At 53.6% G+C, this 14780-nt stretch overlaps 1 protein-coding gene across 3 annotated transcripts; it reads right to left on the bottom strand.

Moving 5' to 3' along the window:
- Positions 1-2287: 2287 nt before the first annotated feature.
- Positions 2288-13083, bottom strand: ltb4r2b (leukotriene B4 receptor 2b). Of its 3 annotated transcripts, none has more exons than XM_088634203.1 (3): positions 12770-13083; positions 5970-7098; positions 2288-2945 (listed from the first exon to the last, which is right to left on the bottom strand). In XM_088634203.1, the coding sequence occupies exons 2-3, from the start codon at positions 6735-6737 to the stop codon at positions 2622-2624; spliced, it is 1092 nt and encodes a 363-aa protein (XP_088490329.1). In that variant the 5' UTR covers positions 6738-7098; positions 12770-13083; the 3' UTR covers positions 2288-2621. The 3 variants fall into 3 exon arrangements, with proteins under 3 accessions (XP_088490329.1, XP_088490328.1, XP_088490330.1); XM_088634202.1 differs by lacking the exon at positions 12770-13083 and adding an exon at positions 9538-11684; XM_088634204.1 differs by lacking the exon at positions 12770-13083 and adding an exon at positions 9405-9537.
- Positions 13084-14780: the final 1697 nt, after the last annotated feature.

Here is a 14780-nt window from a genome sequence, read left to right as displayed (position 1 = left end):
ACTGGGCGAGGGTGATAACAGGATGACAGGAAATCTGAAAGATGGCATATCAGCAAAAAGAGCAAAAAAGAAAAGAAACAAAAACATCAACCCACGCGCATGCTCAGCGCCCTAGTTCACACCCTGCAGTCACTCCTGCGAGGCGGTGCGGCCATCGGCCAGGGCCCAAACAGGACCTCCTGCGGTTCGCTGCACTTTCAGCAAAGGTCACCCAGAGGAAGTGCGATTTGCACAATCGCTGCTCCACCCTGTGCTGCCGAGGGCTGCCGCCGCCGCGGGGAGATCGTCTATCTCTCCTGCCACTAAGGGGGCTCCACATTCTCTGCTCTCACAGTCGCTGCAGGCTTCCTGACCAGTAGCGGTGCCGGCTGAGGGGGCTGAGGGGCCGAGGGAAGCGTCTGTCTCTCTGGACATGGAGAGCAGCCCCCCGAAGAGGAGGGAGACAGGAGAGAGCTCTGCATGAATTTGGGCACACTGTCTCCTAGTGGAGGAAATGATGTATCATCCTTAATGGTGTCACTTTTGTGATACTATTATACTATTATACTTTTGTGATACTATTATATTAACACACTGACTGACTGGACACTCCAGTACAGTAACACTGCACTGAGAGAGAGGGGTTCATACAGACACACTGACTGGACACTCCAGTACATTAACACTGCACTGAGAGAGAGGGGTTCATACAGACACACTGACTGACTGGACACTCAAGTACATTAACACTGCACTGAGAGAGAGGGGTTCATACAGACACACTGACTGACTGGACACTCCAGTACATTAACACTGCACTGAGAGAGAGGGGTTCATACAGACACACTGACTGGACACTCCAGTACATTAACACTGCACTGAGAGAGAGGGGTTCATACAGACACACTGACTGACTGGACACTCCAGTACATTAACACTGCACTGAGAGAGAGGGGTTCATACAGACGCACTGACTGACTGGACACTCCAGTACATTAACACTGCACTGAGAGAGATGGGTTCATACAGACACACTGACTGACTGGACACTCCAGTACATGAACACTGCACTGAGAGAGAGGGGTTCATACAGACACACTGACTGACTGGACACTCCAGTACATAAACACTGCACTGAGAGAGAGGGGTTAATACAGACACACTGACTGACTGGACACTCCAGTACATTAACACTGCACTGAGAGAGAGGGGTTCATACAGACGCACTGACTGACTGGACACTCCAGTACATTAACACTGCACTGAGAGAGGGGTTCATACAGACACACTGACTGACTGGACACTCCAGTACATTAACACTGCACTGAGAGAGAGGGGTTCATACAGACACACTGACTGACTGGACACTCCAGTACATTAACACTGCACTGAGAGAGAGGGTTCATACAGACACACTGACTGACTGGACACTCCAGTACATTAACACTGCACTGAGAGAGAGGGGTTCATACAGACACACTGACTGACTGGACACTCCAGTACATTAACACTGCACTGAGAGAGAGGGGTTCATACAGACACACTGACTGACTGGACACTCCAGTACATTAACACTGCACTGAGAGAGAGGGGTTCATACAGACACACTGACTGGACACTCCAGTACATTAACACTGCACTGAGAGAGAGGGGTTCATACAGACACACTGACTGACTGGACACTCCAGTACATTAACACTGCACTGAGAGAGAGGGGTTCATACAGACGCACTGACTGACTGGACACTCCAGTACATTAACACTGCACTGAGAGAGATGGGTTCATACAGACACACTGACTGACTGGACACTCCAGTACATGAACACTGCACTGAGAGAGAGGGGTTCATACAGACACACTGACTGACTGGACACTCCAGTACATAAACACTGCACTGAGAGAGAGGGGTTAATACAGACACACTGACTGACTGGACACTCCAGTACATTAACACTGCACTGAGAGAGAGGGGTTAATACAGACACACTGACTGGACACTCCAGTACATTAACACTGCACTGAGAGAGAGGGGTTAATACAGACACACTGACTGACTGGACACTCCAGTACATGAACACTGCACTGAGAGAGAGGGGTTCATACAGACACACTGACTGGACACTCCAGTACATTAACACTGCACTGAGAGAGAGGGATTCATACAGACACACTGACTGACTGGACACTCCAGTACATTAACACTGCACTGAGAGAGAGGGGTTCATACAGACACACTGACTGACTGGACACTCCAGTACATTAACACTGCACTGAGAGAGAGGGGTTAATAAAGAGACTCCTGCAGCCTGTCAGTGTGGGACACTCCCTTCAGACTAAAGAGACTCAGTTTATCCAGCCTGTCAGTGTGGGACACTCCCTTCAGACTGAAGAGACTCAGTTCCTCCAGCCTGTCAGTGTGGGACACTCCCTTCAGACTGAAGAGACTCAGTTCCTCCAGCCTGTCAGTGTCCCTTTAATCCCAGAATGCATCTGGGTGCTGTCCTCATTTTTAATATCATGGTGACTGAAGCTGCACACAGTATTCTGATTTTCCAGTGCACTGTGCTTGCCGAGACCTCACGAATCTCCGGTGAAATTAACAGTCCGATGCTGGCCCGGTCCGGTCTGGCCCAACTCGGCCCTACTTCCCCTGCGAGGTGCTGGTGGACGAGTCCGCCTCCCTGTCCTTCAGCGAGTCCAGCCCCACCTTCTCCCGGCTGGCCTGGCGGCTCAGCCCGTTGTCGGTGCGCCCCCGGTAGGTGCCGGAGTCCGGCGCGGTGCCCTCGAAGAGCCGCGCCATGAAGCCGAGCCCCGCCTGGTGGATGTAGCCGCGGGCTGCCACCGAGTAGAGCACGGGGTTGGCGCAGGAGCTGATGAACGCCAGCGAGGAGGTCACGGCCCGGCTCGTTTTCCACACGTGGTCCAGTCGCGTCTTCGCCGGCTCCTTGGACAGCACCGCCGCCACCTGCAGGGGAGCAGAGGGTGTGTTTACCGCTGGTGCCACCAGAGGGCAGTAGCGTGCGCCTGAGACGCTGTGCTACGGAAGTTTGTTAGATACTGTAACAAAGGCCCCGCGTGAGGGCGGCTCAGTGGTACAGCCATCAGCATCACTGTCCCACAGCGCTGGGGCCCTGGGTTCAGTTCTGGACCTGGGGTGCTGTCTGTGTGGAGTTTGCATGTTCTCCCCATGTTGGTGTGGGTTTCCTCCGGGTGCACGGTTTACTCCCACAGTCCAAAGTGGAACTGGTGTGTTGTGGTAGGTTAACTGGCTTCTGGAAAACTGGCCTTGGTGTGAGTATGTGCGTGAGTGTGTGTTTGTGTCTGTGTGGTGTGAGTGTGTGTCTTTGTCCGTGTGTCTGGTGTGAGTGAGCATGTGTATGTCTGCGTGTCTGGTGTGAGTGAGCGTATGTACGTGTCTGTGTGTCTGGTGTGTGAGTGTGTGTCTGTGTCTGTGTCCGTGTGTTTGTGTTTCAGGTGGGGGTGAGTGTGTGTGTGTGTGTCTGTGTTTCTGGTGGGAGTGAGTGTGAGTGTCTGTGTTTCAGGTGGGAGTGTGTGTGTGTCTCTGTGTCTGTGTTTCAGGTGGGAGTGTGTGTGTGTCTCTGTGTCTGTGTTTCTGGTGGGAGTGAGTGTGTGTCTCTGTGTCTGTGTTTCTGGTGGGAGTGAGTGTGTGTGTGTGTGTCTGTGTTTCTGGTGGGAGTGAGTGTGTGTGTGTGTGTCTGTGTTTCTGGTGGGAGTGAGTGTGAGTGTCTGTGTTTCAGGTGGGAGTGTGTGTGTGTCTCTGTGTCTGTGTTTCTGGTGGGAGTGAGTGTGTGTGTCTGTGTCTGTGTTTCTGGTGGGAGTGAGTGTGTGTGTGTGTGTCTGTGTTTCTGGTGGGAGTGAGTGTGTGTGTCTGTGTCTGTGTTTCTGGTGGGAGTGAGTGTGTGTGTCTGTGTCTGTGTTTCTGGTGGGAGTGAGTGTGTGTGTCTGTGTCTGTGTTTCTGGTGGGAGTGAGTGTGTGTGTCTGTGTCTGTGTTTCTGGTGGGAGTGAGTGTGTGTGTGTGTGTCTGTGTTTCTGGTGGGAGTGAGTGTGTGTGTGTCTGTGTTTCTGGTGGGAGTGAGTGTGTGTGTCTGTGTCTGTGTTTCTGGTGGGAGTGAGTGTGTGTGTCTGTGTCTGTGTTTCTGGTGGGAGTGAGTGTGTGTGTATCTCTGCCCTGTGACGGACCATCCTTGTGACCTTTGTTTCTTGGGAGAGCCTCCGGCTCATCCCCCCTGAACTGGATAAAAAAGATGGATGAATGTATAGAAAGGATAGGCTGTCCAAAAAAAAGGATGGATGTACAACAGGTTACTTGTACACCAAGGCATTTCCACTGCAGCACTGGCGGCCTCTAGTGGCGACACTACTGTCACTGCAGCCCAGAGGCACTCTGCCACCACACACACGTAGTGAATACAAGATCTGTGCTAATATTACTACTAATACATAGATATGGCTAGAACTAAAAGTCTTTACAAATTCATTTATGAATGTACTTATTGTTCCTATGGGCATAGCACATTAATATTCATTGACTGCAATCCCAGACACTATAGATCACTGCGAAATGGTTAATAGGAAGACGACCTTAATTACTTCCAGACTTCACACACTCGGTATTGATCATTAATGAGTGGGCACTCTCTGGCCCTGTTGATCACAAATAGGTGATTAACATCCATCCAATTTCTAACCTCATCTTCCAATTCAGGGTCGAGGGGGAGATGGAGTCTATCCCGGCAAGCAAGGGGCACAAGGTGGGGGTACCCTGGACCGAATGCCAGGCTATTGCAGCACAGACACACACACTCACACCAGACACACACACACACTAATTCTGCTCTGTATTGATGACTGGACAGTCTCAGGTACGACTGATCCCTGATGGGTGATCAATAGGCAGACGATACTAATTCTGCTCTGTATTGATGACTGGACAGTCTCAGGCCCTATTGATCCCTGATGGGTGATCAATAGGCAGACGATACTAATTCTGCTCTGTATTGATGACCGGACAGTCTCAGGCCCTATTGATCCCTGATGGGTGATCAATAGGCACACAATACTAATTCTGCTCTGTATTGATGACCGGACAGTCTCCGGCACGACTGATCCCTGATGGGTGATCAATAGGCAGACGATACTAATTCTGCTCTGTATTGATGACCGGACAGTCTCAGGTACGACTGATCCCTGATGGGTGATCAATAGGCACACAATACTAATTCTGCTCTGTTATTGATGACCGGACAGTCTCAGGCCCTATTGATCCCTGATGGGTGATCAATAAGCACACGATACTAATTCTGCTCTGTATTGATGACTGGACAGTCTTGGGTCCTATTTATCCCTGATGGGCGATCAATAAGCAGACGACACTAATTCTGCTCTGTATTGATGACCGGACAGTCTCCGGCACGACCGATCCCTGATGGGTGATCAATAGGCAGACGATACTAATTCTGCTCTGTATTGATGACCGGACAGTCTCAGGTACGACTGATCCCTGATGGGTGATCAATAGGCAGACGATACTAATTCTGCTCTGTATTGATGACCGGACAGTCTCAGGTACGACTGATCCCTGATGTGTGATCAATAGGCACACGATACTAATTCTGCTCTGTTATTGATGACTGGACAGTCTCAGGTACGACTGATCCCTGATGGGTGATCAATAGGCAGAGGATACTAATTCTGCTCTGTATTGATGACCGGACAGTCTCCGGCCCTATTGATCCCTGATGGGTGATCAATAAGCACACGATACTAATTCTGCTCTGTATTGATGACTGGACAGTCTTGGGTCCTATTTATCCCTGATGGGCGATCAATAAGCAGACGACACTAATTCTGCTCTGTATTGATGACCGGACAGTCTCCGGCATGACCGATCCCTGCGATCGACAGGCAGGCGGTATCTATGGTCCCCACTGAGGGCCGGCGGGGGGGTCCGATAGCGGCGGGCCGCACCTGGATGATGTTGACCACGTGGTAGGGCAGCCAGAAGAGCCCGAAGGTGATGACGATGGCCAGGATGAGCGTCTCGCTGCGGACGCGCCGGCGGAAGCGCGTGCGGCGGATGCGGCGCAGGATGCGGACGTAGCTGGCCACGATGACCGCGTAGGGCAGCACGAAGCCCACCACCGTCTCGAAGGTGTACTGGAAGACCACCTGCCACTCGCGCGGGTGGACGGGCACGCACACCCGCGTGGCGTTGCCGCGCCCCGCCTCCCTGTTCACGGTGTCCTGGCGGAAGACCAGGGCCGGGACGGCCATGGCGAGCGTCAGGACCCAGAGGGCGGCCACCACGGGCGCCACCACCGCCTTGCGGTTGATGAGGTGCAGGCGGTGGGGCCGCACCACGGCCACCAGGCGGTGCAGGCTCATCACGGTGATGAGGAAGATGCTGGCGTACATGTTGGTGCAGCACAGGTAGAAGAGGCCCTTGCACATGGCGGTGCCGAAGACCCAGCTGCGCTTGGCCAGGTAGACCACGAAGAAGAGCGTGAGCAGCATCAGGCCGCCGTCCGCCAGGGCCAGGTGCAGGATGAGCAGGCAGGTGACGGAGCGCTTGCGGGCCCGCACCAGGATGCTCCAGATGACGAAGAGGTTGCCGGGCACGCCCACCAGGAAGACCAGGGTGAGGATGAGGGTGCCCACCGCCGTCGACACGTCGTTGCTCACGATGGTCTCGGGTTCGGGCGTGGGGCTAGGCACGAGGGTCTCGTTGGTGGCCATCCTTGGAGGGGCACGGTGGGGCTCGGTGGCACTCAGCAGGGGCTCCAAGGGGCTCAGCGGGTCTCGGCTGGGCACAGTTGGGCTCGGCTGGGCTGAGCAGGGCTCAGTGGCACTTGGCTGGGCTCCGAGTGGCTCAGTTGGGCTCGGTTGGGCTCGGTTGGGTTTAGTTGGGCTGAGAAGGGCTCACTGGCTCTTGGCTGGGCTCCGAGGGGCCCAGCAGGTGTCAGCAGGTCTCAGCCGGCTCAGCAGGCCTCACTGGGACTCGGCTGGTCTCAGTGGGATCCGGCAGGGCTCAGTGGAGCTCAGTGAAACTTGGCGGGATTAGGCAGAGCTTGGCAGGGTGGTGGGGACGGACTTGAGCCTGGAAAAGCAAACACAGGTGATGTACTTGAACCGCTGTACTGAATGCCCATTCCAAAGCAGATGTAAGAGTGTTACAGGGGGGCCCCCGAGATACGCTGGGGTTCAAGGCCAGAAAGTCGCCTATAGTGGGGTGACTGATAACAGGGACCACCTGCACACGCGTGTGCGTGCACATGTATAGAGACGCCAGCATCCCAGTAAATCCAGCCACAGATAAACCCACACCCAAGAACGACCGCTCCCCTCCTCCCATCCTGCCTCCCGCACACATCCGGCCTGTGAGCAGAACTCCACAGATCCTGAGCCGTGGGGTGCAGTGGTGCATGCTGGGACGCGCCTCGAGGCGGGCGCACTCAGCAGCTATCCCACGTCTCCCATCAAACGGACTCCCTCCGTGTGCCCTTCCTGCTGCATTTCGCAACCCGCTGTGCTTCCGGAGAGTCTCCAGACCTCCAGCGGATTCGGGAAGTGATGCAGCAACGTTTGCAGGTCCCAGATTTGGAACACCGGAAGAGAAGCAGATTTACAGACCCAAGGAGATCAAGCAGTGAGACTGGAAACAGACCACTAGATCAGCGCTGGGGGGGAGGAACATACCACTAGATCAGCACTGGGGGGGAGGAACAGACCACTAGATCAGCGCTGGGGGGGAGGAACATACCACTAGATCAGCACTGGGGGGGAGGAACAGACCACTAGATCAGCACTGGGGGGGGAGGAACAGACCACTAGATCAGCACTGGGGGGGAGGAACAGACCACTAGATCAGCACTGGGGGGGGGGGAGGAACAGACCACTAGATCAGCACTGGGGGGGGGGGAGGAACAGACCACTAGATCAGCGCTGGGGGGGAGGAACAGACCACTAGATCAGCGCTGGGGGGGAGGAACAGACCACTAGATCAGCGCTGGGGGGGAGGAACAGACCACTAGATCAGCACTGGGGGGGAGGAACAGACCACTAGATCAGCACTGGGGGAGGAACAGACCACTAGATCAGCGCTGGGGGGGAGGAACAGACCACTAGATCAGCACTGGGGGGGGAGGAACAGACCACTAGATCAGCAAAAGGGGGGGAGGAACAGACCACTAGATCAGCAAAAGGGGGGGAGGAACAGACAGCCACCCTTCCATAAACTGGGACAATAAAAAGCATGGACAGGAAGCCTGAAAGCTGCCAAGCAGCGAGTCCCCGAGTCCATAGCTGCGCTCACAGGGCTGGGCTCGCACCCTCATCCTCATCCTCCCGGCGCACAGCAGAGGATCGGGAAGGATCCTGATCAAGATTCCTCACTCAGTTCATTGCGCCGGCTGGCCTGCTGGTCAGAGATGAGCGAGAGAGGACCACAGTCCTGTCCAATACCAACAACAACCCCTCAGGACCCCCAGGACAGGCCAGGAGGCCTCCTGAGCCGGCGGCAGTCTGCGGCGGCCTCTCTACGCACCACAGCCGATGCCCCCCTGCGCAGGCGGAGCCCAGGAAAAGGACTCATTTGTTCTGCGGCATTCAGGGCATCAAGGGAATTAATGATGTAACCAACACCAGGACTGCAGAGAAACAGCATTACATCAGGTAGCCCATGATGCCTCACCCCGCCCTCCCTGCAGGAAAGACCTACGCACACAGCAGGCTTCTGTCTGATCACTGATCACCGATCACTAATCACTAATCACTGACCATCAATCACCGATCAGAGCTGTCAGCTCAACACACGTGTCTATGACCCCGCAGAGGCACAGGAGACACAGTGAGAGAGAGGAGATCACAGAACATCTCTCAGGAATAAACACACCACAGGACAGGAGACACAGTGAGAGAGAGAGAGGAGATCACAGAACATCCCTCAGTAATAAACACACAACAGGAGAGGAGACACAGTGAGAGACAGGAGATCACAGAGAAGCCCTCAGTAATACACACACCACAGGACAGGAGACACAGTGAGAGACAGGAGATCACAGAGAATCCCTCAGTAATACACACAAATCACAGGACAGGAGACACAGTGAGAGAGAAGAGCTGACAGAGAAGCCCTCAGTAATAAACACACACGACAGTACAGGAGACACAGTGAGAGAGAAAAAGGAGATCACAGGGAAGCCCTCAGTAATACACACACACAACAGGACAGGAGACACAGTGAGAGAGAGGAGATCACAGAGAATCCCTCAGTAATACACACAAACCACAGGACAGGAGACACAGTGAGAGAGAGGAGATCACAAAGAAGCCCTCAGTAATACACACACCACAGGACAGGAGACACAGTGACACGGAGGAGGTAACAGGAGAACATTTACTCACGACCTGATATTCAAACGACCTTCTTTAAACCCCAAACCTCATCCTGCAGCTCAGCAAACCCCCTCCAAGAGCTGGCTCCGGTACGGGGGCGCCCCCCTTCTCCCCAACTCTCGCACGCGACCAGCGGCCTCACCTGAGGCGGTAGAGGCTGCCTGCCTGGCGCTCCGGCGGTCCCTGCGGACGCTCGCGGACAGCGGAGGGGGTCTCCCCGGCCTGCAGCCCCGGCGGGGCCAGACGCTGTGCAGAGCCGCACCCTGCCCCAGCGCGGGGCGATCAGGAGCAGGAGGGAGGACTGCAGCATGCAAGCCACAGCACACAGTCTGGAGGGGGAAGTGTGCTCCTCTCTCCCCTCTCTGGGCTCACAGCGATCTGCTCAGGCCGAGTCGCAGCACGTCTGACTCCCTGACACCACACCCGTCCGCACACGCCCACGCACACACGCGCACATGCACAAGAGAGCACAAGCCCAGGTACAGAGACAGAACACACACACACTGACACAAGCCCAGGTACAGAGACAGAACACACACACACACACACACACACACACACACAATCCCAGGTAGAGAGGCAGCTCAGACACACACACACACATAATCCCAGGTAGAGAGGCAGGTCAGACACACACACACAATCCCAGGTAGAGAGGCAGCTCAGACACACACACACAATCCCAGGTAGAGAGGCAGCTCAGACACACACACACAATCCCAGGTAGAGGCAGCTCAGACACACACACACACACACACACACACAGTCCCAGGTAGAGAGGCAGCTCAGACACACACACACACACACACACACACAATTCCAGGTAGAGAGGCAGCTCAGACACACACACACACACACACACACACACACACACACACACACACACAATTCCAGGTAGAGAGGCAGCTCAGACACACACACACACAATTCCAGGTAGAGAGGCAGCTCAGACATGTGCACGCACGCGCAGCTCAGGAATTTCACTTATTTCTGAGAAGGGGGAGAGAGAGAGACTGGGGCGTGAGAGGAGCCAGAAAACCAATCCCCTGCATTGCTCACAGAGAGGTGGAGGAAGTGAACTGACGGACAGCAAGGCACAGGACCTCACAGGCTGCGGAGAGACGGGAAAGATGCGGTTCTGGGGGTCCGGGGAAGGCAGGCGGCCGCTTCCTGCTGAGGTGTTCAGACTCAGCTCCAATCTGGCACAGCCCTGACAGCTCACACAACCCCGAGCACCGCCGAGCGGGAAGAGAACAGCTCAGCGCTTGCCCCTGTCCTCCGTGTCGAAATGCCGTGGCCAGGTGTGAGTAAAAGAGCCGATTGTGAAAGGCGAGACACTCTGACCTCACCAGTCTCCAAGCATGATGTAAACTGTGTTTGTCTCTAGCGGTGACACTAGTAGTGTCTACAGTACAGTCAGGTGTGACAGTGTGTGTGTGTGTGTGTTGGGGAGTTCAGGGTGAGTGTGAGAGGAGAGGGACAGCAGTGACACTAGTAGTGTCTACAGTACAGTCAGGTGTGACAGTGTGTGTGTGCTGGTGAGTTCAGGGTGAGTGTGAGAGGAGAGGGACAGCAGTGATACCGGTTACTTCAGATGTTCTATCCATTAGGTAATCAGCACATCAGTGTCTTCATCTTTTATTAAGTCAACCATTTCCAGGCCTACATTGCTATTTTTAACCCAGAGGTAATATTTAAAAGGATATAAGAGCTGTCAGTCATGTATAAGGAGTAAAACAGGATTTACCACATTCTCCTTCACTTTAGAGAAAGTGCTGATTTCAGGAACAGGTTGGGTAGCTTCCACACTCCCACCACCCTCTGTGTAAAGAAGAGCCTCCTGTCCTGACTGGGTGGGTCTCACCCAGCTGTGTCTGGAGAGAAGCCAGGGTATCGGCTTCAACAACATGGCTGGGCAGCTTGTTCCACGCCCCCACCATTCTCTGTGTAAAGTACTTGTTCCACACTCTCACCACCCTTTGTGTAAAGTACTTGTTCCACACTCCCACCACCCTTTGCCTCCAGTTTTCATCCCCTGGTTCTCTGATTCCTGTTCCCGTTGATTCCTCAGAAGCCCATCGATGCAGCGCTGTTGGATAAACTCCAGCGTGCCAATGAATACTGCGCCAGTGCGGCCTGCGCAGGAGAGGGGCTGGAACTGGAGAGAGAATGGATTCAACTCCTTCCGCTGTCAGCCTGCTGGAGCCAAGAGTCTCCTCCTTCAGGAGAGACGAGCTTTAGAAATGTAGAAAGTCTTCAAAGGCTGGCGTGACCACCCCCCCCCCCCCCCGACTCTCTCGCTAAGGCTGACGTGACCCCCCGACGTGACACACACAGGCACAAATTCTCACACACACATAATTGCATGCACAAACTCACACACATGCACACAGACACAGGCACAAACTCACACACAAACACATGCACACACACAAGCACAAACTCATACACAATCACATACAAACACACAAGCATAAATTCACACACACAGCCACACCCACTGGCACAAACTCACACACACAGGCACAAACTCACACACAATCACATGAACACACAAGCATAAATTCACACACACACAGGCATCCTCGATCAAACAGACACTGAGAAAGACAGATACACAGTCAGACACTCAGACAGTCAGACCAGACAGAAAATCAATCAGTCAGACAGACATTGAGACAGACAGACGCAGTCAGTCAGACAGGCACTTAGTCAGATAGACAGACAGGCAGAATCTCAGCCATATAGACATACAGAATCTCAGTCAGACAGACAGGCAGATCTCAATCAAATAGACAGGCAGACAGATCTCAGTCAGACAGACAGACAGAATCTCAGTCAGATAGAAACTTAGTCAGATAGACAGACAGGCAGAATCTCAGCCATATAGACATGCAGACTCTCAGTCAGACAGACAGGCAGATATATCTCATACAGATAGACAGGCAGATCTCAGTCAGACAGACAGGCAGACAGATCTCAGACAGGCAGAAACTCACGTCAGTTAGACAGACAGGCAGATAATCTGGTATTCGGGCTGACTGGCGCTATCTTTCAGTCTGATTCCAGTGCGAGAGCCGTGCAGTTACAACACTTTCAGGACTGTCACCCCGTCACAGATCTGATGAAGGAGCTCAAAAGTGTTTTGTGTTTTTTGTTTTTGCCAAGAAAAAGAAGACAAAATCCAGAAAACAAAAAAGCAACGCCAATTACAATAATAAACAAAAACACCACAGAACTGTCAAACCCTACCGACAGGAAAGACCGGTAAAGCTGGAAGCGAGAGGTTTTTCTTAATCTTCTGTTGTTGTTTTTTTTTTTACCGTGAGAAACTCCCGCGCGAGCGCACCTTCCAGGACAGGCGCGAGACTTACCCCTCTGCCCGTCCGCCTGTCACGTCTGGCGGCTCGCGTGGGTCTTCACGTACATATCATCGCCCCCCTCTTCCTCCTCTCCCCCCCCCTCGGAGTGTCGTCGCGGTCAGGACAGGCCCCGCCTCGGCGGCCCCGGGCGACAGCGGACGGAGACGCCCAGGGTCCCCGAGCCCAGAAGAAGCCGGCTGGCGACGCCTGTTTAGATAAACGATTGAATGATTGCGCGATTACCAAGTGCGTGTCGGGCAGCAGGCTGCAGACCCCCCCATCCCCGGGAGAGTCTCCAGCAGGCCTCGCTCAGCGTCTTAAACCCCCTCACAGCCCGCCCCTCTCCTGCCCTCACACGACAGGACTCCCCGGGAGGCAACACACAGTACAGGACCGCGGAAACGTAAACAAGTGAAGTAAACGAAAAGCAACGTTTCGGCTGTGGCGCCTCCTTCAGGTGTGGGTGCTGAGGTTGTGTTTCTTTCCTTCTGTCTCCAGCAGGGAATAAACGCGTACTTGTTCCTCTACAGCCCGCTGCTTGCGCGACTCCAGCAACGATGGAGGCACATTATACACTACACTGGACTGAACACAGCTGTCAACTTCACCTCACTGAACACACACTGTGCACTGTACTGAACACGCACAGCGCACCTCAGTGCACTGAACATACATTCTAAACTACACTGGACACACACTGAACACTGCACTAACAGCACACCATACAGCTCTGTGCACTTAACACACACCTCAAGCTGTGGTAGACTATATGGTCTGCAAACTGTCAAGTGCATTCACTGAACACTCCCTGTTCACAATGGATACACACTGTACTGGACACATAAGAAACACTAAAGCCCACACTGCCTCCCAGCCCTGGGGCCCAGGGGTCAGTTCCTGGGGTGCTGTCTGTGTGGAGTTTGCATGTTTCCCTCACTGGGGTTTCCTCCAGGTGCTCCAGTTTCCTGCCACAGTCCAAAGACCTTCGGGTAACTTGGCTTAGCAAAAATTAGAACTGGTGTGAGTTTGTTCGGCTGGTGTCCTGTCCTGTCCGTCCGTCCGTGTGTGTGTGTGTGTGTGTGTGTGTGCGTGTGTGCACTCAGCACTCAGCACTCAGCACAGAGGTGTTGCCCAGGGCCGTCTGTAGGAGGCGCTCATGGGCAGGGAGAGAGACCATGCAGCACCCCCCCCGTGTCTGACTATTATTATTATTTTGATGTATATACCGTGTGTCGCATTTCATAGTGAAATAGCGGAACATGACCACGAGGTGGCGCCACAACCACAAAAAAAAAATGAAAACAAACCCGACTGCAGGGGGCAGCACCGAGCACAGGCGTCACCGTGGGCACAGCTCGCCTCCTGCAGCGTGTGTGTGCAGCTTCACACTCAGAGACTGTATGATTATTATGATTATTATTATTATTAGAATGAATGGTGACAGTATCAATGCTCACTATCGCCCCCTGTGTGACAGATTGAACAGAGGAGAAAATTCCGACCGTCACGAGCAGAGGGAGAGAGGAGAGAGGAGAGGAGTGGGGGAGGGGGCCTGTGTTTGTACTTTGGATTTTTCCAGTCACAGACACAGTTAAGACTGCGGGAGCCTAATGAGAAACAGACACTAGGAAGAACAAAGGAGAGGAGAGGAGGAGGGGAGGAGAGAGGGAGCGGAAAAGAGGAGGGGGGTCTGAAAGACGCACAGAACAGACGTCATATTACAGTAGGTGTTGATAACAAACATACAGTAGAACAGTCCTGTTAATACAGTCCCAGTACAGGAGAACAGTCTGTTACAATAGGAGCTACAGTCCAGTACAGGAGAACAGTCTGTTACAATAGGAGCTACAGTCCAGTACAGGAGAACAGTCTGTTACAATAGGAGCTACAGTCCAGTACAGTAGAACAGTCTGTTACAATAGGAGCTACAGTCCAGTACAGGAGAACAGTCTGTTACAATAGGAGCTACAGTCCAGTACAGTAGAACAGTCCTGTTACAATAGGGGCTACAGTCCCAGTACAG

Source organism: Lepisosteus platostomus, chromosome 6 (genome assembly GCF_059453375.1).
Source record: "Lepisosteus platostomus isolate fLepPlt1 chromosome 6, fLepPlt1.hap1, whole genome shotgun sequence".
Taxonomy (NCBI): domain Eukaryota; kingdom Metazoa; phylum Chordata; class Actinopteri; order Semionotiformes; family Lepisosteidae; genus Lepisosteus; species Lepisosteus platostomus.
Note: the sequence above shows the minus strand (reverse complement) of the source record. Positions and strands in the feature narration are given on the sequence as shown.